Source organism: Folsomia candida, unplaced genomic scaffold (genome assembly GCF_002217175.1).
Source record: "Folsomia candida strain VU population unplaced genomic scaffold, ASM221717v1 Fcan01_Sc005, whole genome shotgun sequence".
Taxonomy (NCBI): domain Eukaryota; kingdom Metazoa; phylum Arthropoda; class Collembola; order Entomobryomorpha; family Isotomidae; genus Folsomia; species Folsomia candida.
In genome coordinates, this window is record NW_019091197.1 from 8016645 (window position 1) to 8043069 (window position 26425).

The following is a 26425-nucleotide window of genomic DNA, read 5'->3' on the forward strand; positions in this document are numbered from 1 at the left end:
TTTTTTGAAAATCCGCCAAGGATTTCAAAAGTTATGGCGGTTTCAAAAATAAAAACGTACAAATTTGGCGAATTTGGCGCCACGCCATGGCGCCAAATATGCGATTAACACGGAAATATGAATGGATCCTTCGTCTGGGGTCCTAGTAGATTCTAAAAAACATAGTGGGTACCCTGGACACGATAAGCAGTCGGGGACCTTCCCTTGTTAGACCACAAACACGGTTTTGAACCTACGTAAATTTATCGCCAATTAGTGTATAGAACCAAATTTTTTGATATTTAAGACAACATCGTCTACAATGTGCGTGCAAAATTTCGTATTCTACACCATATTCATAGGATTTAAAAGGGCACAACAACGGTCAAAATAGTGCGAGATCATCAAAATTACACTCTTCAAATCCTCAACATTGCTGACGGTAGTATTTCTATGAAAATGTGGTCATACCTGTTTACACACCTAACAATAAATTAACCGTGTGTGTCGTAAGTTCCTCGTAATATTTTATTCTTATGGATCTCTCTAACTTAATTAGTGTAAAATTTCCCACCCCACCTCGAATTTGAAGGATTCGCAATGATTTGATACTTTTACGAAAAATCTTCCCTTCAAGTTGACCATTAACGATGCAATTTGTCCACGTTCTTAACAAGTTTTCCGATCTCTCCTGAACATATAGCGCAATGTTGAACGAAACGTGGATAAAGATCACGGTGACGAAAAAGATACCCGGGAAGAACTCGTGGACAGGGAAGTGGGATCGCATCTTGATCGAGATGTATGCCATGAAGGGCGCCAAAAATAGCCCGATCGTCATTGCCGCTACGACGCAGAATTCGGCAAAGAATTTCAGCTCGCCATAAATTAGGCGTAGTGTGGCGTAAACGATGAGGGAAGATTTAACCTCTTTTCGTTTTTTAACGCATACCGCCAATTCCTCCAAAATGGCGCCCAGTGTAGTCATAAAGGATAAACAGAGAAAGAATATGAGCGGATATTGACGCAGACATTCAAATGCTGATGCCGTAATTATATAACTGCGGACAATTTGAGAAGGCCAATATAGTAGTGGTGGTAGATGCGAAATATGGATTATGTAACCAATTGCGTCCAGATTTAGGAAAAGATTGCATGGAACGAGGATGAAGAAGTTGACATAAAATTGGTACAGGACGAGAGTCATGATTTGCCATAGGTTGTAGAATCGTATCCCCTGAGATGTGGGGTTATCGCCTGCAAAGAGTTACAATAGTCTTCTGATTTTTGGGAGATTATTTGTGATTTCAATTTGCACTGTGGCTCTTGTTATTTATTGAGAATTTACTGGGTAATTTGAGTACTTTGGTTTATTGTGATTTTTACAGTCGCTGTCTTGCAGCGAATATGTTAACTAAGTAATACCGCTATATGGCGACTCTTAAAATCACAATTAACCACAGAAACTGGATTTCGTAAATCCCAATTTTTCAAACTGCCGGTGGGTTTAGCCGGTTTTAAACCACTGACCAGCACTAACGAGTACATGTCGGTTTTTACCTGTTTACGCTATGGCATAAACTGGTTTCAGATAATATCAGTTTAAACCGGTATTTACCAATTTATGTGAGTTAGTTTACGCCACTGGTTAATACCATCCGAAACCTTGCACACAGAACACAAAAATCACATATCACAAAAACCTAAAACTCTATGATTTTGTACACAGAACTTACCCTTCGTTTGTCCAAGCTCCTTTTTAAGACAGAATAGGGCTTCCCAACCGTTCACAAAACTCCGACCGTACGCCGCCAATGCCAAACTTGTTGTTGCCGTCATTGTCGCCAGAGCCACAGTCAGTAGCTGCAAAAGCACGACGTGCAACGGTACGGGATCTGCTTCCTTGTTGAGCAGAATATTTAACAAAACCGCGAAGGCAGACAAACCCCACAACCCAACCATTACGATCGAGTTGTAATACCAGAGCAGAGTAAGTTTCAGATTCGTCTGGTAGATCCATTTTTGAGTAGAAATATCCCACTGGATGACAGGATTAGCGATAATTTGCATTAATTTAGCGTACGTGTCGAAAGCCTTTCGCATTCTTCGAAGATCAGAATCCATAGCGAAGTTTATTCCGTGTTCGGGGTAAAATGTCGACTGAAGATAGAGAAGGCGGAAAATTTCGCAAGTAGTTTTTAATCGTTTAGTACGTAGAATTAATCGATACGCTCTAAATCTGTTTAAAAAGTAATTTTCCAAATTGGTTATTTATGGTTGGGCCGAAATAATTTTTATTATTGACATTATAAAACTAGGACATTAAATTCTGGAATGATATGAGCTTGGATAAACAATTTATTACGATACAAGCAATACAATCGAAGTATTATCGTCAGATAAATAATATTGAGAAATCAGAATTAAAGTCGGTACTAAATAAATTAACGAATGTTTAATCAAGTTTATGATTGGATTTCTTAAGGTTATTAATAAACTTTACCGACGACGGAATGAGGGTGATATTCATGTCACCATCCTGCTTCATGGTTTCTGCAGCTTTTTAAATACAATTAAGACCTTCAGAGATTTGAAAATTTTAAAGAAATTCAAAAGAAAGAGAGTTGAATCCAAATTCAAAAATGGTTAAGACTACGCGTAATTTGAGATTTATTTGTTTAACACCACTTAATTTTTCTCAACAATTTTTAAAAATAATCTCTTGGAATATTGTTCATCTACATATCGTCGACTTAATTTAATGGGGAGAATCCAGAAACTTCTTGATTCCGATATCATTATCGTGTTCCACGAATGTAAAAATAATGCACTCTAAATAAAAGTTGAGTAAAATTTACCCAACCATTGTGTAAATTTTGCCAAATTATTGTGTCATCCTCTTTTTTACTCAACCTTGTGTAAATTTAGCACAACTCTTATCTAGAGTGTGCTGACGTTTCACAGGTTACCCAACAATCAAAATATTTGCGATAGGAGTTCAGCTTACGTCATATTACGTAAAAGATTAATTAATGAGAGCAGATAGAAACGTCCCTATCTCTGGATTTGTGATAATCCTTAACTAAATCCTCACTTTAACATTCCCATCCCAGCAGAAAAATTTACCTTGATTGTGCATAGCCAAAGTTATCATACAATAAATTTTTAAACGTTCCGAGAAAGATTAACGAAATATTCCATGGGTCGAGGGTCTCTGCGTAAATTTGGTCATTCTAGATTCCCAAAAATTTTACCTTTTGCCATCAATCACAAAGAAATTCCTCATATCCCTCTTCAGTTCGTTATGTAATGTATGGGCATTCCACCATAAATTCGCCATTATTCAACTAGTCAGTATCGAGTCACTGAGCTGTTTCTGATTAATCATTATAATCAAGCAAATGTGAGAAAATAAATCTGATAACTGACATTTCACACACGTTATACTGAGTAGTTGCCTTTTCCAGGTCCTCCGATCCGGTCGATTAGAGGAGAGAGTCGCGTACAAAAATAATTTCAAGGTTTAATTATCCTTCGCAACAACTATGTTACCAATAGTTGGACTAACTGTGGGTTTTATTTCCACATTAATCGGGCTCACCACTGGTGCCATGTACGATGGGCACAGCATGCTTAGAGTCACACCACAGACCAAGCGACAAGAAGATCATTTAAGGGACCTGAGTAAACACCAAGGGGTATGGGCACTCTAAATAATTTGGTAATAACACTATTACCATGAGGAGACAGTATAAGTGCCTGCGTAACGACATTGAGTCATCGGCGATGACTCATCGCCTTGTAATTGTCTTATTACCTGAATAATTACATACAATGAACAACGTATATATACAAAAATGGTGTCAAATTTTCCAAAAGACTAAACATTGCCCGCTTTTCTATGTGTCCATAATCAATTTTCTTTTGTTTTGACCTTTAAGAATATAACGAAAGTAATAATTTCAAATCAAAATAATTATTAATCAATTCTGTTCTATTTTTACTTTTAAGGTATCATTTATTGGAGGTGATCCTCTTGTTGGGGATCATTCCCATGTAATTGCTTCCCCACAAGTGTTGGATTTTGTGTTGGAATCTTTGAAAAAATTCGAAACTGAGCATCTTTTAACTAATCCTGATGTAGGAAGGTAAGGCCGCTTTTAAAATGGGATTCATTTTCTAATTTTATTTTCTAATTTTTCTAATTTCTAATTTTCTAATTTCACTTTCTAATTCTAATATTTCTAATCATCATTTTCTAATTTTAGAAAATTGTTTGAGATTTCCCCAGATTTTTCCCTCATTTTTATTCCCCCGCAACCCTCGTCTTAAATTTCCTACATTACCAGGAAATCCATACCCTCGAAATACTCTCAACTTTTCTGCAACCAATCCATGTTATTTTTTCAAATAATTTATTGAAGGCAGACAAATTTGTATACCTAACCAAATCGAACAATTTTATCAAGAACAGTTATTCCTTTGCCTCATAAATACTTTTAAAAAAATAGGTCAATCCGTTCTCAAAAGGTCATGACTAGAATGAATGGAGATATCAGTTGGGACGCATACTACGATTTGGACTCGGTTAATAAACTTACATATTTATCTATTCAATTCCATTCAAATCTCACCAACTGATTTTCCCGCTAATTCTATTTTTGAATAGATCAACCAATACCTGACCGTTCAAAGTGTCGGACATCCTGACCTCGTGACCCTCACAACGATCGGAAAATCGTTCGAGGGAAGGGACTTATTTCTCCTCAAAATTAACAAGGGCAGCACCACGAAACCAATTATATGGATTGATTCTAATATTGTAAGAATATTACTACCGCCATTTTTAAGCTAATTATTTCTTCAAATGGAACCTTATTTTAGCATGCCCGAGAATGGATTTCATCCGCGGTCGGGCTCTATTTAATCGATCAACTCCTGAATAGCCCAGATATTGAGATTCAAGCTTACTTGGACGATTTTAATTTTCACATTTTACCCATGGCTAACCCGGACGGATTCGTTTTCTCTCATTTAACCGTATAAATTCAAATGAATGTCGAGGGAGACCTATTTAGTTTTTTTTAGTTAAAGCGCATAATCTCTTAAAATGGAGTAATCTCGCAAACGCAATTTCCGACTCGCAGCCTATCAAGTTACCTTTCACATTACTCGCTTAATTTTGATTAGTTTAAACAAATTTACTTCAAATTAGTTCAACTTTATGCGCTTAAAACAAAAAATACTGGATTGCCCCCCCCCCACCTATTTGCTAACCCTTTACTGCATTGGCCGCGGATGGCGACCTTTGTTCATGTCCCAGAATCTCCCCACATAGGCAAGAACTATCCACGTCATACCCTAAAATACTAAAGCCCTCCCCCCCGACCTTCTGAGGCCACATTTCACAACAACAAATATCTAATTCCATTATTATTCCTAAGTAGGACAGATTTTGGAGGAAGACCCGATCAAACACTTCTGCCACGGCAATAAATGGATGCCGTGGCGTAGATCCGAATAGAAATTTCGACGCCTACTGGCTAGGTAAGGTTCAACAAAGACTTTGTTTTTCTTACCCCTGCGAGTTTTCTGCATATTTTTCCTCTCCAAATTTTTTAATTAGTTCCGACAAGAAGGTCACAATGTAGCGGACATAGTATAAAATAGTATTAAAAAATTGGAAATTTTAGTAAATTTTAGTAGTTTTCAAAACTTCAACCTTTCTACTGATAATTAACCGATTCGCAGGTTATTGCTTTTGAGCAAGCGTCCATTTTATGGGGGCTAACTCTCTCTATAACTTGAACGCCAATTAGTATCTATTTTCTATTTTTCAGAAAACGATGGGGGTTCTAAAGACCCCTGCGACCTTTATTTCGCTGGAGACGCCGTTTTCACAGAGTTGGAATGCATCGCAATTGCGCAATATTTAGACTCCATCCGTGCCAACCTTATTGCTTACATAAGTCTGCACAGCTGGGGGCAAAACGTTTTAATTCCGACGGGACGAGACTCTACGCAAATACCGGAATATAATGAATACGTACGTGCGTATTCCGCCGTTTGTAAATTGTCTAACTCAAAATTTTACCCTATTCGATAGATTTAAAGTCAAAATCACCCTCTACAAATTTATATAAAATGCTCCTTCCGTTACCTAATTTATGGACAGGCGTTAACAAAAATTTTACCCAATTCTGCCACAACAAATACCAACGAACATAAATATTTTATTAATCTAGATTAGAATAGCAAACTTGGCCGCGGCAGCCCATCAAATCCCACATGGCATGGTTTACACAACCGGAAGTGTGTTCGATGTTTGGCGTATGCTTTTACAATCATTTCGTCCAGTAAATTTCACGATTTATAATTGTCTTTGAATATTTGTTTCTAGACCCGGCCCCAGGGACCAGTATGGATTGGGCGTACTTGAATTTTCCATCCGCCAAGATACATCTGACCTATGAATTCAGGGACAAAGGGCAATACACCGTCCTTTTACCCGCAGATCAAATTTTGCCGCAATGTGAAGAATTCATGGCAGGGATCAAGGTCATTTTCGACGAGCTTAAATAAATTCCATGTAAAAATTCATGAAATAAATTATTACGACTTGAGCGAAGCGGTGATAAACTATTGACTTAAACTAGCTATTATGTATTTACGTATAATAAACTATTTTCGCTTCAAATTTTTTTACTACGTTGAATAGTTTGAATAGTTGAGGGTAAAGCTAATGAGAACAAAAAAAACACCCGCTACCAGAACTTTCAGGCCGAATTTCGGGATCGCTACTGAAGGTGTATCCGATTTTCTTCCCGTCCTGTATCGGGCATTATGCTGGCTCAATTTTGGATATAACTCGATAATCGATTCGTCGGTCCAAAGGTCATGGTTTCTTTATTCTTCACCGAGTATTTTTTCACTCAAATTGCCAGTTTTTTGAAGAATTTCTCCAAATTTCAGCCGATCTCCAGATTTTTTTGCGACATATGAGGTTTTCTGGTTAGTCTGTAAGCTGTGTGAGCCCACCTTGTTGATTTCACAAATTTTTGAACCGTAATATAGCTAATCTCCTTCCCCTTCTGTTTGTACCGATTTGAATCATTCAGCTCCCGTGCATATTTACGCAGTGAACTCCCGGTTTTCTTGTGAAGTTGGTGCTTAATCATTGTTTTTGTTTTAGGCGACAGCTTTCTGCGTCGCCTTAGTTGTTTTTTGTTTTCGATAACATTTTTGTTCTTCCATTTCCAGACAGTCTGTGAGTCACATCCTAATTCACACATTCCAAAGTAACAGCTGAGTTTGTATTTAAAAAAATCCAAAAAAATCATCGGGACCTGCAAGTGTGACACCCTGTAAAGGTGTAGATGTATGCATGCAATTTAATTTATGTCTACATGTTTATTGCGCGTAATGCTGGTTGGTGGCCATAGTGTGAGCGCCAATATGCGAATTATTTATTAACGTTGTGGAATAACTGAAATGCAGAAAATTAAAATTTCCTGCAATTGTACGTAATCTGTTTCCACAGCAATATCGTGACATTTCCTCACTATAGCTTTGCTCCACGACCCAACCCTCATTCATGAAACCATTAGATCAACATGCTCCAGAATTATGTATTTATGATAAATGTCAATGCCAATCGTTCGAGCGCAATTAAATAGCTCACCCAGTATGGCTATCAAGCAACTCATTTTGATGAATGCCTCACTGCAATTGTAAAATGTCCATTAGAATTCCCAATATTTATTCTAAAATTTGTATTGCCCCGCATACAATTTATTTCAGATTAGGTAACCTAATCTGAATTTTTCAGGAATTAAAAATATTTAATTACAGAACAGACTTATCTAAGAATGATGATTTGTGTAAATGTAATTAATGCAAAATTAAATTTTGTGTACGATTATCCAGCAAGGTGTATGAAGTGTTTCATCATTATCGTTTTGCTTATGGCGTTAAATTGCAGAGCCTGACCACATGCATATGCACACCTAATGCTCATGTGGCAGGGATTCATCCATTTTGTTCCCAAATTTAACCATTTTTTCCACCAAATATGTTGCCATCACATTGCATCTCAATACAGCAGGATGTAACCCGTTATTATTGAGCTGGGCATTCTTCAACCAGTCCAGAATCGCTTGTAAATCCTTCGTAAACTGGGACCCGTCCTTGGATTTTTCCAACTTTTCCTTCTTCCCGTCCTTATCAGGGTCCGGATACACTATCCCCTTCAACTTGAGCTCCTTCGTGAATTGATACACGGTCCAAATCATGACAAAGTAGGAAATATATGTGAACAAGGTCAGGGCCGTGAGGGCGGTAGAAAGTCGGCGGGAGAAGGCGAGGGTCACTACGCTGTCGTCTTGTTGTCCCAAGATGCACACATTTAGATAAACGGACACCAAAAAAATCCCCACCTGACCTTCCCACCAAGCCTGAAGTTTCCAGTAATGTAACTAAGTTTCCAGTAATGTAACTAAATATATCAAAAAAATGCAATGATTTAAAAAATAGATTCCAATTAAGCAAACACGAGAAATATGTTGGTGCACCTACGTCTCTTTCTCCTTGCATAAGTTTCCCGCCCAGGATACACTGCATGATTAAGTAAATCAGGGCGAAATACCCAGCCGTAAACCGGAATAGTTTCATGTCGCTGCTAGCACCGGATTTAGGTCCGCATAATATGAAGAAAAATCCGAAATATTCTTGCTCAAATTGGGTCAGCCATGAAGATCTTGATGGGTTAATTTCGTCCCCGGTGGAGAATGATGGAGTCACAGTGTCGAATTCATCATAATCTTGAGAAACAGAATCAGAAGGTGTGGCAGCATTTATGTCGAAATCTTTTGCAACTACGACGTATGCGGCGGAAAATATGAACGAAGCTGGGATGAGGATTATTATAAACTGAAAAAATATAAACACACTAGCATTTTCAGGTTAGATACACTCTAAATATTATTTTTGCAAAATATTGTCTCCTAAATATGCGACTGTACCGTTTTGGTGATATGAAATTATCACTTTGAGGTAACATAAATACGGAGGCAAAATCCTATCTGGTCCTGATTTTAAATGCTCTGGTAACAAAAATGTCACCGGCTCGGCTTACATATAACTTGTTGCTGAAACGTTGGTCAATTATTTTTGTAAATGTTATTACCCACGGTAGAGTCACATAGTGCCGGGGAAAAATTTTTCTGTCACCCGGTTAATTAGAGTTTCCATGATAAGAACTTATCTAAATATGTAGGAATTTATTCACGTACCCAGTACAAGACGGAGATGACAGCAACCCTTCCCCGCTATGAAAAATGTACGTGGGGTTCGACAGATTCATGCCCTTCCTCGGTAAGGGAATACTCTCCAATCCGTATTTTTGATGGGGGTGGTAGATTTGCCTCCATTTTTCCACTTGTGCGATACGAATTCAGTAAATACAAATTTTAAGAATTGCTAACTTAACCTAACCCAATTCAAACAGCTCTTTCTTTCCTTGATGAAGTATTATTAATGGATCCAGCGGTACTAATCAATTACGTTACATATGTATGCATCGTATCTTTCTACCAACTCAAAAATCGTTAAGACAGATAATACGTTTTGTATTTGAAGAGTTTTCCGTCAAAATGAAACCAGCCGAGATGCACTGTATTGTATCTGCTCTGGTCGGGTGGTGGATTAGAATTACGTAGCAAACCACCATACCATACCCCTGACAGTGATTAAACCAACTGAAATGAGACTGAATAGATGGGGGCCATTCATATATTACGTCATCAAAATCTCTCAATTTCTCACCCACCCGACATGAACGTTAAGGTATAGGGAATTTCAACATGGGAAAGATACGAAGACCAAAACTATCCACCCAGCAATATCATGACATAATTTATGAACGTTCCCATGGGCGATCTGAAGAAAAAGACTGACTCGCACTGCCAAAGGCGTTAAGTACTTGAATAGCCGTGTATAAAAGACGATCGAGTGTGGAACCACGTCGTATTTCTTGGTAAAAATTTTTTTATGGGCTCCTCTTACTAAGAAATCTTACCCCTAAATATGTAATGTTGCAAAAAATTAGAACCTGCTCAATGTACGTGCATATTACGTTTTTGCAATGCTATGCTTACGCATAGCATTGCAAAAACGTAATACACGTGTATGTATGTAGAGGTTTGCATGCAATTTAATACATGCCTGCATATTTATTTCGCAAAATATTGGTTGCTTGGTGGCCATAGTATGAGCGTACGTAGTTATATCAGTATGTACTATCCTCGTATTTAGGCGTTTCACCTGATTTACATAAATCGAACTTGTAAATCAATCTACGTGTTATGGATCATGTTGCTAATTGGTTTCTCTATCCTCATAATATTATTTATTAAGGGGTGCAAACCCCTTTATGGGAATGTCTTGTCCGTCTGTCTGTCTGTCCGTCTGTCCGTCTATCTCCTCGATAACGTTAGAACGGATGCGAATTTCGACATGCGGTTTTCGCCAAAGTATTTCTAATTTTTGAAGTACGCACGAGTTCGAAGATGGGAGTTGTAGCTCATAAGGTCATGTCGCCACAGTGATGACGCCAATGGTCAAACGTGTAGAATTCTTTGTTTCCACCGTTTTAGACGTATTTTTGGACGAGGATTTCAGAAATCGCCATCATTTCGACATGCAGTGACCGTGTGACCGTGTAGACGACGCCAAAGTCGAAAATTGTAGAATTCTTTGTATCCACCGTTTTAGACGTAGTTTTGGACGGGGATTTCAGAAATCGCCATCATTTCGTCGTGCGATGGCCGTGTGACCGTGTCACTTCACCCCTTTGCTACATTTCGTGTGCAACGGTTTATTTAGAGTGTAATTTTGTAAAAAAAACAATGCAAATATATCTACATAAATGTATGTTACAAATAAGCAAATATTTACCTCTGAAAAATAAGTAAATTAGTTAAACGCCATCGCAAGATGCATAGGCTTACAAACTCATCCTTTCATTAAAAACTACTAATGTTAATTTGGTTAAATCCATTTCAGGTTTAGAATTGGAAACAATAGATATTTTAGGCTGAATAAATATAAAAGTGATTCCTTGGAAAATTAGAATCTCAATACCCCAGCTTTTGACATTATAATTTTGTCTAATTTTTTCCACTCTAAGATTATCTTAATTTGCTGAACCGGCAATTTCAAATAGTTTCCAGCCACCTCTATCTCCTCGAGAGTCATTCGGGCTGAGGTTACGACGCGTCCCAAATATTGGACGTGTTTCTAAAAAAAATAGAAAATATTTGCACGAAACTTGTTAGTTTTCTGAGCTTATGTATGTACGTAGGTTAAAATGTGTTTAAAATTTAATTCAAGACTGATCTATTCGTCAGTGTCAAAGGTACTGAATTATAGTCAACTACTTAATAATAGAGAATTTAATACCGTCCCGGAGTATATTATAATATGCAGCAATAATTATTAATTTCATTTTCCTTTTGTAGATATACAATCATTAGGAGTTATAATTAAACCTTTGGTAAATGTCACAAAGTAATAAGAATAGGATAGGATAGGATGGTTTTATTCAAACAAGATCGATATGGCGTTAGCCTTTACAATCAGACATCATTTAAATCTTATAGAAATTATACAATTTCATACATACATAATCTTATCATAAACAAATTAAATTAGTCTGTCAGCCAAAGTATGTACACTGTTGTGGGCATTATCCACAAGTAGGAAACGGCATCCCGATACAGGCAGTGTACACACCATGTCTGAAGACATAAATAATAATAATAATAATAATATGCATGCATATCTATGCAGGTATGAGTGAAACAAAACCAGTGTTTCAAAAAAATTAATGGTATTCACAAAAATTATACAAAATGTTTAGCCGAGTATACTAAATACTTATTTCTACTTTGAATTTTGGTATCAGCAAAATCCGCTAGTTTGCTTTCGTAAAGAATTACGGATTATTTCATAAGAAATATTTAAGAATTTTAGCAAAGTTTCAGAAAATCTGGTATGTGGTAACCCAATAAATAATACGAAGTATTTATTTTCAATCATCTCACTTCCCGCAGTCGAAGTAATTTCACAATAATAATAAATTGGAGTTTCTATTTTGCATACCTCCATCAAAACAATCCTGGTAAAACATCGATATATTTGAAAGAATTAAAATCGTCTTCCTTAACGCTCGCATTACTACCTTAAACTACTTACACCAATTTACCGTTAGTTAATAAACTACAACTAGTTGTAGGTTTGGTGCATGTGAAACTGATGGTTTGTTAGAAAATGTATCAAAATGTATCAGTGTTGCGTGTAGCAAATCTATGTAATGTTCTTGCGTAAATCGGATGGGTGCATCCGATTTGCATAAGAACTCGGGGATACAAGAGGAGAGACCAAAATAGAATTTTGGGCTCTCCTCTCTCCCGAAATGCGAAAAGAGAGTCAGTCGTAGTTTAGAGTAGATTAAGAGTAGTATAAGTAGTTAAGTTACGGTAGTTTAGGTTAGATTTAGTTAAGTTCGTAAGAAATAAAGCTTGGGCATTTTCTAGCCCTACCTTTGGTAAAAGATTAAAGTGCTTGTGGAATTTATTGGAGCTACCAGGAACCAATATCGGTTACAAATGGCGCCTGGTCGGTAAGTATCCCAATTTATTTCTGGATTTCTGGATATTTATTACTCCAGATATTTTTGTTCTCCCGTGCAGTTGGTTTGTTTTAGAGCTCAGATTGACGATATCCCAATTCTTTTTCGAGCTGACACTTTTTAGATGCGATTACATATATTTTCACCATATTTGTCGCTTAGTTACGTATTTCTGCTAGTTAGTGTATAAAATACATACCATCCGACATACATATGTAGACCCTCATATCTAAACTTAGAAATCCGGGTATCATTCAAGTAGCTCAAATTGAACATGCTCCAGTTTTTTTACCCTTTTCCGTGCACACATATGTACCAATGATCTTACTAATTCTACCCGTCTACATGGATATGCAGACCGCTAATTCCTTTGCTCACAATTCTGATCGTAGGGGATCTCCGGTCAGAATTTCCACTCCTCCCCTTTTCCACACAGAAATTTACACAAACATTTCACACATTGGTACATTCAAAAAAAAGAGGATGCGATTGTACGATGCAATTTCCAGCTTTTCTGCTAACACATATCTTACATACATATCTTTCTCGGTTTCAGGGGCGTAGCCAGGATTGGGTCCTGGGGGGGGCTCAGCCGGAAAAATATATTTTACCTAAGTATATGGGCCTTTTTAACTTTAAGATTTCTACGTGCAATTACCTAGCGGTTCATACCATTTTAAGCACAACATTTTAACACAGAATAAATATATAAGCACATCTAGTTTAGCACTAGGTATGTATTAAATACCAAAAACTTTTGCATGCACATAAACTTCTAATTGATCGTGTTGCAGTCGGAGAACCATAATTCCTGTTCCGTCTTGACTTCCTTCCATAAACTCTAATTTGGCTGTTCCTATAGCGTAACTTGGCCATTATATTTACTTGAGTTGCAGCAAGACTTCTTCGACTTCGCGAAGGCGTGATTTTTCAAAAATATTTGGCGTGAACTGCGAATAAATGTATAATTCTAATGCTGTTTTAACATTGATAGCAGTCTGGGAACGGAATATTTAAAGCTTATTTACATGTACGTAATTTCATGATGGTTAACAAAAAACGTGATCCAGTTGTTTGCCAGTTTCTCGAAAATTGTGATTAAATTAACTATATTTCTTGAACTTTGCTTAGTTTTTTCTTAAATTCTAAAATAATTTATAAGTGAGACTACGTTTGTAATTTGGAAAGAAGTTCTTAAACAGAATGTTGTTCTTCCTGAAACGAAACTTTAAATTTGCGAAGTGACTTTACCTTGTTGCCTCAAAAAATTCGCAATTTCGAAAAAGTTACGTTGCTATGCCAATATGCGAACTCGAAATGAATACACTCGTTGGTTGCTTCATATTTATATTTTCAAGCTTCAAAAGGGTTAGGAAATCTCTATTTGTAGTCCAAATTAATATTTCCATGCTTCGCACCAACCAGATTTTGCAATGAAGTATGTAAAAGTTATTTTGTTAAGCACGTCAAAAACTGGAAATTTTCAACCTCTTTTGAAATGAGAAAAAAATCAACTTAGCAGACAATTGGAAAAATGCGTTAAAAGAGCAGCAAGGAGATTTTGTCTTATTGTCATGTAAGTATAAATTTCAATTTATGAAATTTCCGCTAATGTTATTTACAATAAGAAACAACAATTAAAACAGTTTTTGTTGCAATTGATAGAAGTAGAACTTTTAAATTTTGTTAGAATTTAAAAAACGAAAATTGACAAAATATTCCACATTTTGACAATATTTTAATAGCAAGTTTTATTAAACTTGCAAATTTTTGCGTATTCATAATAAAAATGAAATTACGGAAAGGAAAATAACTTTTAAACATTTCATCATTCCAACGGCAGTGCTATATGCTAAAAAAATCATTTTAGTTTTTTAGTACAGCTCTTGTCAAATATTTCGCAAAAACATTATTTTGCATGGCATTTTCTATGTGAAAGTTTAGCTGCACGAAATCATAGCTCAGGATGGTCCTCAGTTAGGACAATACGAACAAAAATCAGGATGGGACAGTGCTTCCCCGAGTAGAAATCACTATGTCGAATTCTGCAGGAATCAACAAAAACCCTATGCATATTGCATTATGCATAATTTTTTTTGTATAATCCTGCAGGAAATTTCTGTCCATTTTTTCTGCAGAAACATATTTGCATAATTCTGCATAGTTCTGCACAATTTCTGCAGAAATCATTATGCATACACTTTTTCTGCAGAATATTGGGGCAATTTTCTGCAGGAAAATAGTTGAAATTTTTACTCGGGTCGCTGGTACGCTTTTTGTATTTAACTCGTGCTGATAGTTTGTTTAGCTTGAGACAAATTTTAGCATCACTTAATATGTTTACTGAGGGTCCGGCGAGATTATAGAACGTGTCGCTGATCTTAAATTTTGGGCGAAATATGCTTTGCGGAATATTCTAGGTTCTCTCATCGTGTTCCTCACCCTTTTTTTGATAAAGAGTGAAGTTATGATTTCTGGTTAGGTTAGGTTAGGTTAGGTTAGAAAGCGAAGATTTAAAGGCCGATAGCAGAGTTTTCCAAAATCACTTTTCATTTGAAAGTCTGCCAAACTCTTAAAAAAATTTTTGATGGAAATTTTAAGTGTAGATTTGACATTTCTCATCAAAGATAAAATAGGGGGGGCATAAGTGGATGTAACAAGGTTACTTTTACGAAATAATTTAAATCTTTTATATTAAAAAAATGTTCGAGATCTGGATGGTGATCCTAACAAAAAGTTTGTGGTTCGTGAACTTTCGCACTCCTAAATGTCTTAATCGACAGATTTTGATGAATCATCTGGCCTATTATTAGTCGGGAGACTTGGTGCGTCACGGTTCACTTTTGTGACAAGTGTCGCACCATGCGGGGAGTGATCGTTGGGCGACTATGGACGTCGTAGTTCTGCAGTCTTGTGCCTTTCTCTAGTTGAGTTCTTTATTATAATAATGGACCTTATGGAAAGTCTTATTTTTTGAAATTGAATGTTTTCCAATAAATTTGTAGGGGTCATTTTGGCTTCGCACCGAATACTTATCTCAGATGCTGCGAAATCTTTCATCGCATGGAACCATTTGGGGTTAATTTTTGGACCCGTTTTCAAATTTTCGAAATTGAGAGAGTGAGTTCGCAATGCAGCTTGAACCGAAGTTTCTGAAAAGTTTCAAATATTAGGAATTACCGCCATTGTTTCATGTAATTATGCAAAATAGCTACACATTATAATCTCGCCAGCCCCTGTATTTTAGTTTCTTAATGTGGGTGGAACGAACATACCTATATTGTTTATGTATTTTAATATATAAGCTAATAAGGAGCAGCATAATTGAGATTGATTTTTGAGATGGGGAAACTACAAGTGACAAAAACTACATCAAAATTCGGATTTGGAAAAACCGCAAGCAATTGTTACGTAACAATTTGCCGACATAAAACGGGATAATACGACTTTAATCTCGAAAGTAAAGACAATCGCTTATTAATACATCTGCTCACATTTATACCTTCAATTTGTGAACTAATAGTTTTTTAATTTTTAAATTTTATTTATATTTTTATTTTCTTATTTTATTTTGTTTTATTTTATTTTACTTTTTTCCGGCTCTGGGGGGGGGGCTCAAGCCCCCCTAGCCCCCCCTTGGCTACGCCACTGCTCGGTTTCTAGCCTTTATGTACATATGTCCTGCACATTTGGATTTCTAAACCTCAATTGTATGTGGTAAACAAGTTTATGTAGACAGGGTTCCGTGGTTAATTATGCTTGGACATTAATTCAAAATTGTCTTGCTAGTAAATATATCATAGTGCGGTTCTATATTTTATGATTTATACGATTAATAATTGTATTTTTGTTCTTCCAGAAAAGGCAAAATGGCTAGTACAAGTTGAAACTCCATGAAAGGTTGAATTTCACTACTATTATTTGCAAACAGGAATAAATAAATAATGGAACAAGGGATATAAAATGAAAAAGAAAACAGACAAAGAATACGCTCACAAATGTGGCTCATAAATAAATAACGAATGAATATAAAAAATAAAAAATAAAATAAAATAAATGAATATTCAAGTATTTCGTACAATTTCGTGCAGAGGTCGACGCCGCCGATCTCACGCCGCCGCGCCGCCGATCTCACGCCGCCGCGCCGCCGAACGCCGGTAGTATTTTAGGCGCCGCCGCCGCCGAAAAATTTGATTCCTATTCCTTCAACATTGGGACGCCGCGCCGCGCCGCCGCGCCGCCGAAAAATCCCCAAAAATTGGCGCCACCGCCGCCGAAAATTTGTCGGCGTCGACCTCTGATTTCGTGCATTTTCAATTTTTTTATTTTTATGCAGTGAGGGTTCCATTGTTCGTTATTTTTTCAGTACATGTAAGTTCGTAACATTTAAAAATATCTCGTAAATTGATAATATTTCAGTTCGGTTATTTTCCAGACATGGAAAATATCTGAAAATGAATATATGGAGTTGACACGACAAAGGATGTCAGGGTTTTTGAAATTATAAAATCTTGATAGGTTGTCAGTACAGTTACTTTGTTTACGTCAAAAAATTAAATTTAGCCTAAATTACGAGTACATAACTGAGGATGAGTTTTTGACATGTTTTTAGCAGTAATAGTGAATATTTTTTCCCCCAAAAAAAAAACACGAAAAGCAAATATTTACTTTCAGAGGGCTGAATTTAAAAATTCCCAATTATGGGTTAAAAACGGAAATACGGATACTGAGCAAAAATGAATATAATGAAATAACACATACAAATGAATGAAATAAATACAAATAAATGAAATAAATACAAAGGAACTGAAAAGAAATGACATACATGCAAAATAACTTAAAATAAATGAAATAAATACAAATAACAATTAAACGAAATGAAATATATACAAATGAACTGAAACGCGTTGGAGGAATATTTTCAATGCCTGGTAGGTAACCCAGGGTTGAAAAAACAAATTAAAAAAGTTGAAGAATTGGAAGGCAGATCCCGAGTTTTCGTCGGAACTGCAATCCACTCGCCTCATATGGGGGGAGGGGGATATTGTTGGTCAGCGATGCCTGGTAGTGGCCAAAACCCAGGGTCGAAAGCTATGATACAAGATTCATAGTAGGGCAAACTTCTCGCTTCTTATTAGAGGTGGAGGGGGTGTCGTTCGACGATCGACACATTTTTAAGAGAAAACGGATAAATTTAAGGAGTAAGAAAATATAAAAAGGCTTTGAAACAATTGCCGAGTGCACAGGCATTTGTTGCATTCCCTCAATGATGCATGGTTTGAGTTTAATTATTTTTTAAAGTTGAAATTACGGTTTATGCTTGAAATTGAAAATGTGTACCGGCGATTTGTTTCACTTCATTATAACCTTTCTTCTCTGAATTTGGTTTATTGAATGATTTTATTACCATATTTACTAATCAAATTCGACTACTCCAGGTTGAAATTGTGTTGGGAGAATTGATCACTTTCCCTCACACTTTTGACTTGTTGATATGTGCATCAACATATGGAACACGTTGGGTGTGCACCCACTCCCAATGCGTTTTCACTGTGAATGAAAATTTTGCAGTTTTCTTAAATCGTTCTACGGAATATTTCATACATTACGTTTGTAAGTTACCATTTATTAGAAATTTTAATAATACTACCTCAAATGTCATGTTTCAATATGACTGTTTAAATTTTCTGTTACCACTATTTCTGTACTACTGGAATATGTATGTATTTGGTAAGAAAAAAAAACTAAGATTTCAATTACTCTCTGTCTATGTCAATTTATTTGTCATTCACAAATTATTTACGTGTTTCTAATAATTATTAATTATTTTATCAATTTAAGTGACTAATTTTTATGACTCCCATAAATTTTGAGTATTCTCCGTCTTCAGTAAATCAATTTAATTCATTATGTGCAGATGCATTATATGTATGTATGTATATATTATACGCTATGCACTTTTACGATTTGATTGTAAGCCGTTTTATGTAATCACTATATTGACAAACAAACACAACATTCACACACTAAAGATGTCTCAATTACTGCTCTTGCAGTTCAAAATTTACATGCAATTGGCAAGTACGCAAATTGAAATCATATGTAAAGCCACGCTAAATTATGTGTATTGCCCAGTCACCTCATTATTCTTGACTTCTGTATTATTTGATGCGATAATTTAATCTATCTAGTGTGTATGGATCAAGACGTACTCGGCCTACGTTTTATTTCGTCCAATATATCTATTTCTACAATTTTGATGGGACAATCCAGGCGTTTCCGTACAAAACATCTGGGGCCATCATCTCTACACGAATATTTTGGCGACTTGCTACATAGCCTTGTTACAACGGATTTTTCTTCCTCACTTTCGCTCATCCTCACGTCGTCCCGTGGACTTTATTTTAACGGAGGGAGGAACATGTGACTTCTTCGCCTTTAAATCGCCTTCTGACAACATTTTGTTAAATTGTTCGTCGTATGGTCGCCTACGTAACTTTCTTCGAACTGATGAAATTATGTATTTGAAATCATGCTATTTGATATTATATGATTGTATTTTCATTCATGTATGAGACTGATACATTATGGTCGTGTTTGTTTTCAATTTGTTTAAATTATAGACGTATCTAATCTGCAGTTTGGGTTAAGCTGGATTTAGATATTATTATTGTCTTCCTTTATGTATGTTAAATGGAAATATTTTGGATAATTTTTGGAGATCAAAATTGTACAATTCAAGAATCCCAACCGGTGTCCAGATTGAATTAATGCAAAAAGTACTGTTATTCTAACATGTTAAGTTTCTTGACCATTCTTGGGCATACCATACCAAGAAAATTAACTTTCAACTTGAACGTCTACAAAGAAATGATGACGAAGAAATGAAGCTTAAATTTCGGATAATTTAAACTAAATAATTCAGGTTTTTATACTAACTTTACTAACCCATTAGTTACAATAATGAGCTTGAAGGGACCAAGCTCACAATTAGAAAGAGGGAATGTTGCGTGTAGCAAATCTATGTAATGTTCTCGCGTAAATCGGATGGGTGCATCCGATTTGCATAAGAACTCGGGGATACAAGAGGAGAGACCAAAATAGAATTTTGGGCTCTCCTCTCTCCCGAAATGCGAAAAGAGAGTCAGTCGTAGTTTAGAGTAGATTAAGAGTAGTATAAGTAGTTAAGTTACGGTAGTTTAGGTTAGATTTAGTTAAGTTCGTAAGAAATAAAGCTTGGGCATTTTCTAGCCCTACCTTTGGTAAAAGATTAAAGTGCTTGTGGAATTTATTGGAGCTACCAGGATTGGCGCCTGGTTTTTGTGCTATAAAATAATCCCAATTGTGGTTTTTTTGTTGGAAACTTGGATTCAATTGTAAGTTTATTGCTTTATGTACTTTGCTGGCACTTCTTCGATGTATGTTCACATACATTTAGGGATGACTGAATATCCGTATAAATGTTCACAGATTTTTGCACATTTGTCGGGATGGAGTAAAGTGGATATATTTCCGTGGGTTTCTTCCCCAAAGTTTGTTATATTCCTGGAAAGTTTGTTCAAAGGAATCCAGAGGAACAGTAGTTGTCGCAATAGATGCATTTAGAAAAGAAGGAGGTAAAGAGGTTGGGTGGTTACCAGGATGGATAATCACAGTCGGAAATGCGCGGGGCAAAATGGGTCTAACCGATGGCTGAAGCCGGCGTGAGCGAAAATGCTGACGAGCGTCCTCAAATTGAGAGGCGGGATTTGGGGCATGCAATTGAACAGATGAAACCGCAGTAGTCGAGATATGTTCCTCGGAAGATGCTGGTGAAGGGGAAGAAGACGGTGTCGGTTCAGGTCGATTGCGTGAAGAACTATACCGATTTAGTAGACTTTGAATTTCAAGGCTACGTGATTTGGAAAGAGAAAGAGGAGTATTAGTGAGACCTTGTTGATAATCATTGAGGCGTTGGGAAACATAGTTCAAATTATTCTGAAGATAGTTTTCAACGGTGCATAAAGGAGAAAAACGATTATTATGTCGAATTTGGTTATTGTCTTCACAATGATTATTCAGACCTTTAAGTAGGTAATCCTGGGTCTTTGTAAATGTAAAATTTATGCGAAAAAAGATTGGCGTAGTTTCCTCAAATAAACATCCTCAATCCTGCGTTCTGCGAATTATAGCATTATGCCAATAAAGCCTCCGTATTAACTGTATCATACTAAAAAAGTCCATCTAAACAAGTTTATGTACATCTCGTGATTAAAGCATGCAACATTTTTCTTCTTAATAAAACGTATGTATTTTACATATGAATGTACTTCCCGTAAACAGGGTACTTAAAAAATAAGTATGTATATCATTTTCTTATTTGTTCCCATGTTTTACATGAACCAGAGCCTCGAGCTCAATTTTTGCCAAATAGTCGTTCGAAAATAATGCACAGCCAAAATCATCACCGCCATCACCAGTACTACTGCCAACACAATCGACAAATTGGACACCTCATCATTCGTTTCTTTCAAATGGGAATTTGATATTTCAAGAGGAGGAGAAACTGTCCAGGAAATATTGACATCTGCAACACCACTTTCACCAAAGTCAACATCTTCTTCATGCGGGGTTCCCATGCCGTTCTCACCAACAACAATTCCATCTTTATCCTCAGCGGTATCGTCATCCAAAATTACCGTCGTCAGATTGGTACTTTCCTTTTCCTGCTCAACGGCATCGTCATCAACAAGGATGGTCTGGTTCATCGCTAAAGTAATTATTTGACGATGATTTTCCTAAGGAAATTGTAATACGAATGTATGAATATCATATCTACGCTAAATTTGTAAATTTGTTTAATTTACCATATCCGTCCAATTGGAAATATACGCCGTATAATTAATACAAATATTGTTAGCCGCACTCTGCAGCAAACACCACGGAAGTTGAGCTAAAAACAAAATTCAAATAGTTTAAATAAATATATATATATATACATAAAAAACTATACGATTTATGTGCATTCAAGAAGATATGTGTCAAACAGATATAATTACCTCGGTAGCCGCATCCTATGTCTTTGGTTCGAAAACGAGCAAGCAGGAGGGTATGAGTGCAATATTTTTCGGCCCCAATAAAATGTAAGGCAAAAAATGGTAAGCGGTATTTCCATCAGCGTTTTCTGATGGAAATTTCTGGCAGGGTACACACTCTTGCTTCACACCACGAATAATGAATAAATTAATTCCTGTTTGTGTGCAGGTTTTGCAGTGTATTTGCTCTTCGGGAGATAAAATTGTTAATGAATTTTTAAACTTATCTAAACAAGTGAAATTGTATCCGTAACTGATACAAAAAAGACCCAAAATAAAACCTCCCAAAATTATAATTTTAGTCAGTGTGAATCCAAAAATTGTAATTTCAATATACGCCCCTCCTTTGTGATCTGTCTCGTATGAGAAATGAGTCATTTTACATCGCATTTATTTGACTAGTACATTATTCTATTTTAGCATAGTAAGATAAAGTAACCTAATTAATTCATTAATCATAGGCATAATCTGGTTAAATTACAACATTCGAAATATGATCTAAGAGCTTGAGAGACCAAGCAAAGTTTAACGAGGGAAATGTCACGGAATGCATTTATGCACAATGAGATGGGTGCATCTTATTGTGCAGAAAACACAGCTAGGAGTAGAAAGAGAGAGAGGATCAAAAATAGAGAATAGAAATATAACTCGTAACGGTGTTGATTAGTATACTGTCTCTGTGTGACTTACACCGTGTGAGGAGGTGATTTAAAAACTATAACACGTTTCTCGTCTTCAAGCTTTCAACAGTTTCACATTTGGGGAGTGAATGTTAAAAACAGAAAAATTGACTACAATTTTGCAAAGGTTTTTTTTGTTACAATAATTATCAGTATGGATTGGAGAAGTATTTGCATGATTAATAAAATGTTTATTTAAATGTGCGGCGTCATAGTAATTTGCATGATTATTATTAGTCCATTTAGTTCCACATTACATGGTTCTGCAAACCCGGTTTGGCTCGTAAGGCGTGAGCTGTTTTTTCTTTGACCAAGATGACGTTCCATTGACGAACCATTTCTCTAGGAGTTGTTCTAAATATCGCTGCTTAGCTAGTTTGTAGGTCCTGAAAGTATAAAGTCAGTTAAAGTTTTGCAAATTCAACTTGTACTTGACGGTTTGAAATGAGCGGTCTGATAAATTAACGCTATTTCAATTTACATAAGGTCAAACTACCAAATAATTTCGGATGCGAGAGGAAACCCGAACGCGAAGTTGGTAGCACTGATAGTGTTATGTACAAATATGGCCGAAAATCTCATAACCTTTGCGAGTTTTTATTTTAAATATACTTTTGTGGTGTTCAATTTAATACATTATTCGCAACTATTGCCATAATCCCAGTCTTCCACGTGGGAGGATTAGTACTCGAGTCCAGTGACCCTATCGAAGACACTTCCGTAATTGTGCAATTATTCATATTTCTCATGTCTTGGTCAATTTTGCGAATTAGGTCGACTAGGAATCCAGAGTAGCAAGAACTATTTCGACACGATTTATTCACACTGGATTATTTTAAGCAGGTCTCGTTCTTAATAACCCAGGGATGATCCTGAAGTAATTTATGCATTAATAATTGTATAACGAAATTTACTCAATTACCTCGATTGTGACAATGTTGTGGATTTGAATAATTTCTGGAATTATACAACATTTAAAAATATTTCAAATATTTATCACATAGTCCATGAACGAACCTGCGCATAAGAATTGCTTGCCACGTAGACGGATCGCGTGGCCGGGTTGGCATTGACAGATGCCATCAATGCAGGATGTGTTGGTATATTTGCATTTGTCCTTCAAAGTACAACGTTCATTGTAATCAATGCCCCCATTCGTGACCGTAGCTTTGTTTGGACTTCCTGCTGAAAAAGTTTATAGTCAATTAAAAATTAGTTTTAAAATGCTAAAAATTTATTAGAACGAATCTAATTATATATGCTTATCTTACAACATAACAGACTGATTACATACATAGGGAATTACAACTTGATAAATTGAGCAGAAAAAGTTGCTTATTTTGTATTGATAATTCCATTCTTTTCGCTCATTTTTGTGTTTCGAAAAATCACCCAAAAAGTCTATTTATTAAAGAAAAAGGGCAGAAGCTATATTTGAAACACTGGTTAATCAATACATTTAATGTATGGATTGGCGCTAATTAAATTTGCGGAGTAACCCCAGAATCTAAAAAATTGCGTTTACTCGTATAAAATTTGTTTTCACAAACCTGCTTCATATTGTAGTCCGAAGATAAGGAGGAATACTGTCGAAAAGGTGATAAAATGTTCCATATTCTGCTCCTCTTCAATTCGTTACCATTTGTAGACTGACGAATTTAGTTAAACCAAAGAAGTCATTTTGTAGCGTGATAAATCATGTAGCGTGATTAATGGATGCGTTATAAGCTGAATTGGAAAATTCAGAGATTTCCAAGATTAGCATCACATTATGTTTAAATCTATTGTCCGATCAGACTTGCGTACCTACTAAATGTACTAGTTCCTCTATTTAATTTGTCCATGTTTAGAATATATTAAATATATTTCTATATGAAAAATAGATTTCATTATTTTATTTTTCATATGTGGTTAATAATAAATCATGCACCTTTCCCAAAATTCAATGGATTGCAATAACTTATGTTCATGCTTAGTGAAATGTTGCGTGGGAGGAATTTAACACAAAATTATCATATTCGTTAAATATTAATATTTAGTATTATGCACTTTGCCAACTAAATAATAAATTAGAAACGATAAAGAATTTTTAGAACGTGATGAATTACTAACTTTGGTAAATAACTTGAAATTTTAAGAATGCATAATTCTTCGAAGTAGCCATGACAACGGGTTAAGTCAATCATTGCCTTTAAGCGGATTTAAAACTTTAAAGCTACCAATTACACACATTTGTGTAATATTTTTTACTCTGTTGCCTACCAATTACACATACATATATGCGTAGCGAAATTAATTCCGTTGCTTACCATTTACACACATGTGTGCACTGCATAAATTCCCTTGACACCAAGGATACTCAAAACTTCAATGTTCGAGTTTTTCTTTGTTTTTTTATCAAAAAATGGTGAAAAGTGGATTTTTTGGTAGTTTTGCTTGGCAAATGTTGGAACTTTGCCTATATCAACCATGCTAAAAAGTTGACTTCAAAACCCGCATGTTTCCACGAAATATTTGGGAGTTTAGTAAATGCGTAAACAAATGTTTGGTAGGCCGAGCAGAATGTGGAGTATGAAGTATCTTTTTGGTTCTAGTCGTTTGTCTATAAGATATTCTCAACACGGAGAAAAAGGTGTGCTCAAAACTAGTCCTTGAGGTAACTCCGAATAACAGTGCCGAGAAAGCAGTTGACTGTTGGGGAAACTGTTACACTGTACACGTGAACTGACACTTCGGCACTGTATAAACTTTCCCCAACATATTTTTCTACAAACGATACGTGGATGACGTTTTTGCTTGCACAAAATGCAATACAGATGACAGTATTTTAGAAGAGTTCAACAATTTTCATTCAAATATCAAATTCACCATTGAAGAGGAGACTAACTCAAGACTAAATTTCCTAGACGTGACTCTAAAAAAGAAGGACGACGGAAACCTTTCACGATGTGTATTCGGAAAACCAACTAACACTGGACGCTACCTAAATTTCAACTCATACCACCATAGGTCACAAAAGATTTCCGTCATCGACTCTCTTCTTTTTCGTGCATTCGTGGTATGTGATGACGATTCACTTCAAGCAGAAATTGAGACATTGAGAACTACACTTATCAAAAACGGTTACCCAAAGAAACTATTCTCGCAAAGATTAGAACGAATGCGAAAAAAGGATTTCAACAGCAAACAAACTAATGATGAAGAACAGAAACCTCGTGTTATTTTACCTTATATGGGACCTCTCACAACCAGATGGACTCAATTTTTAAGACGAAAATTGAACTGTACTTTTGGTTGCCTCACTGGAAAGAAACTTGGACAATTGCTTTGTAATCAGAAAGAAAAGAACAGGGGAATTAGAGCTGGAGTCTACAAAATACCTTGTAGCTGCATATCCCCATATATTGGTGAAACATGGCGTTACGTAGAACAACGCGTGTCAGAACACAAACGAGATCTCAAAAACAAGTCCGAAAAATCTGCCATTGCAACCCACATAAAAGAAAACCCTTCACACGTCATTGATTTTGACTCATGTATGTATGTATTGGTGGGGTGACGATCCTGCCATTGTTAGACTGGACCGTCAGCTTGATTTTGACTCAGCCAGTCTCATATTTTCCGAACACAGATATTTTCATAGAAAATTCAGAGAAGGACTCATCATACAGAAAAGTATGAATCCTCTCAATAGAGATTCAGGGATGAACATTAATCCGATTTGGAGCTCATTTATGTTACCATTAATTAAGCGTCCCCTAGTGACCATCTCAAAACTGATGACAATAATTTATATAGTGGTAAAAAAATGGTAAAATCCGTTTAAACGTCAGTGGATATCAGCTCTACGAGGTTCCAGTGAGTCTCTGCGTGCTGGTTTGCAATCCATGACGGTGTCCTGCTCACATATATGCATCTATATATTTACAAAGCGATGAGACAGGATCATCACCACAAAGAACTGGAATCTTCAGTGGACTCCCTCTTAGGCATTGCTGGACAGT

General features: G+C 36.1%; 2 protein-coding genes and 2 long non-coding RNA genes across 8 annotated transcripts in view; 3 read left to right on the plus strand and 1 right to left on the minus strand.

Moving 5' to 3' along the window:
* Nucleotides 1–2721: 2721 nt before the first annotated feature.
* On the plus strand, nt 2722–6618 carry LOC110849972 (carboxypeptidase B). 2 transcript variants are annotated; one of them, XM_022097456.2, is made up of 10 exons: nt 2745–3382; nt 3447–3677; nt 3991–4127; nt 4491–4566; nt 4649–4801; nt 4864–5019; nt 5427–5526; nt 5820–6025; nt 6225–6309; nt 6380–6618. In XM_022097456.2, exons 2-10 carry the CDS (start codon nt 3525–3527, stop codon nt 6559–6561), a joined length of 1248 nt encoding a protein of 415 aa, XP_021953148.1. In that variant the 5' UTR covers nt 2745–3382; nt 3447–3524; the 3' UTR covers nt 6562–6618. The 2 variants fall into 2 exon arrangements, with proteins under 2 accessions (XP_035708411.1, XP_021953148.1); XM_035852518.1 differs by lacking the exons at nt 6225–6309; nt 6380–6618 and adding an exon at nt 6086–6222 and having other exon boundaries at nt 2722–3382.
* Nucleotides 6619–7702: 1084 nt separating this feature from the next.
* LOC110849723 lies at nt 7703–9692 on the minus strand. Of its 3 annotated transcripts, XM_035851942.1 has the most exons (4): nt 9270–9692; nt 9000–9125; nt 8554–8926; nt 7703–8453 (listed from the first exon to the last, which is right to left on the minus strand). In XM_035851942.1, the coding sequence occupies exons 2-4, from the start codon at nt 9035–9037 to the stop codon at nt 7986–7988; spliced, it is 879 nt and encodes a 292-aa protein (XP_035707835.1). In that variant the 5' UTR covers nt 9038–9125; nt 9270–9692; the 3' UTR covers nt 7703–7985. The 3 variants fall into 3 exon arrangements, with proteins under 3 accessions (XP_035707835.1, XP_035707833.1, XP_035707834.1); XM_035851940.1 differs by lacking the exon at nt 9000–9125; XM_035851941.1 differs by having other exon boundaries at nt 9000–9692.
* A 2651-nt stretch (nt 9693–12343) lies between these two features.
* Nucleotides 12344–16710, plus strand: LOC118435695. Its single transcript, XR_004834963.1, has 2 exons — nt 12344–12658; nt 13224–16710. It is a non-coding gene; the product is annotated as an uncharacterized LOC118435695 (long non-coding RNA).
* Nucleotides 16711–16876: 166 nt separating this feature from the next.
* The window catches only part of LOC118435696, a 55595-nt gene continuing 46046 nt past the window's right edge, over nt 16877–26425 (plus strand). For both annotated transcript variants that reach the window (XR_004834964.1, XR_004834965.1), the window contains exon 1: nt 16877–20043. This is a non-coding gene — a long non-coding RNA (uncharacterized LOC118435696). The remainder of the gene's footprint in view (nt 20044–26425) is intronic.

Coding starts and splice junctions, on each gene's coding strand:
- LOC110849972 (XM_022097456.2), top strand. CDS start 3,525: ATGTTACCAATAGTTGGACTAACTGTGGGTTTTATTTCCACATTAATC. Junction 3,678..3,990: donor ACCTGAGTAAACACCAAGGG/GTATGGGCACTC, acceptor TTTACTTTTAAG/GTATCATTTATTGGAGGTGA. Junction 4,128..4,490: donor ACTAATCCTGATGTAGGAAG/GTAAGGCCGCTT, acceptor TTAAAAAAATAG/GTCAATCCGTTCTCAAAAGG.
- LOC110849723 (XM_035851940.1), bottom strand. CDS start 9,340: ATGAATCTGTCGAACCCCACGTACATTTTTCATAGCGGGGAAGGGTTG. Junction 8,927..9,269: donor TCATCTCCGTCTTGTACTGG/GTACGTGAATAA, acceptor TGAAAATGCTAG/TGTGTTTATATTTTTTCAGT. Junction 8,454..8,553: donor TTATGCAAGGAGAAAGAGAC/GTAGGTGCACCA, acceptor CTGGAAACTTAG/TTACATTACTGGAAACTTCA.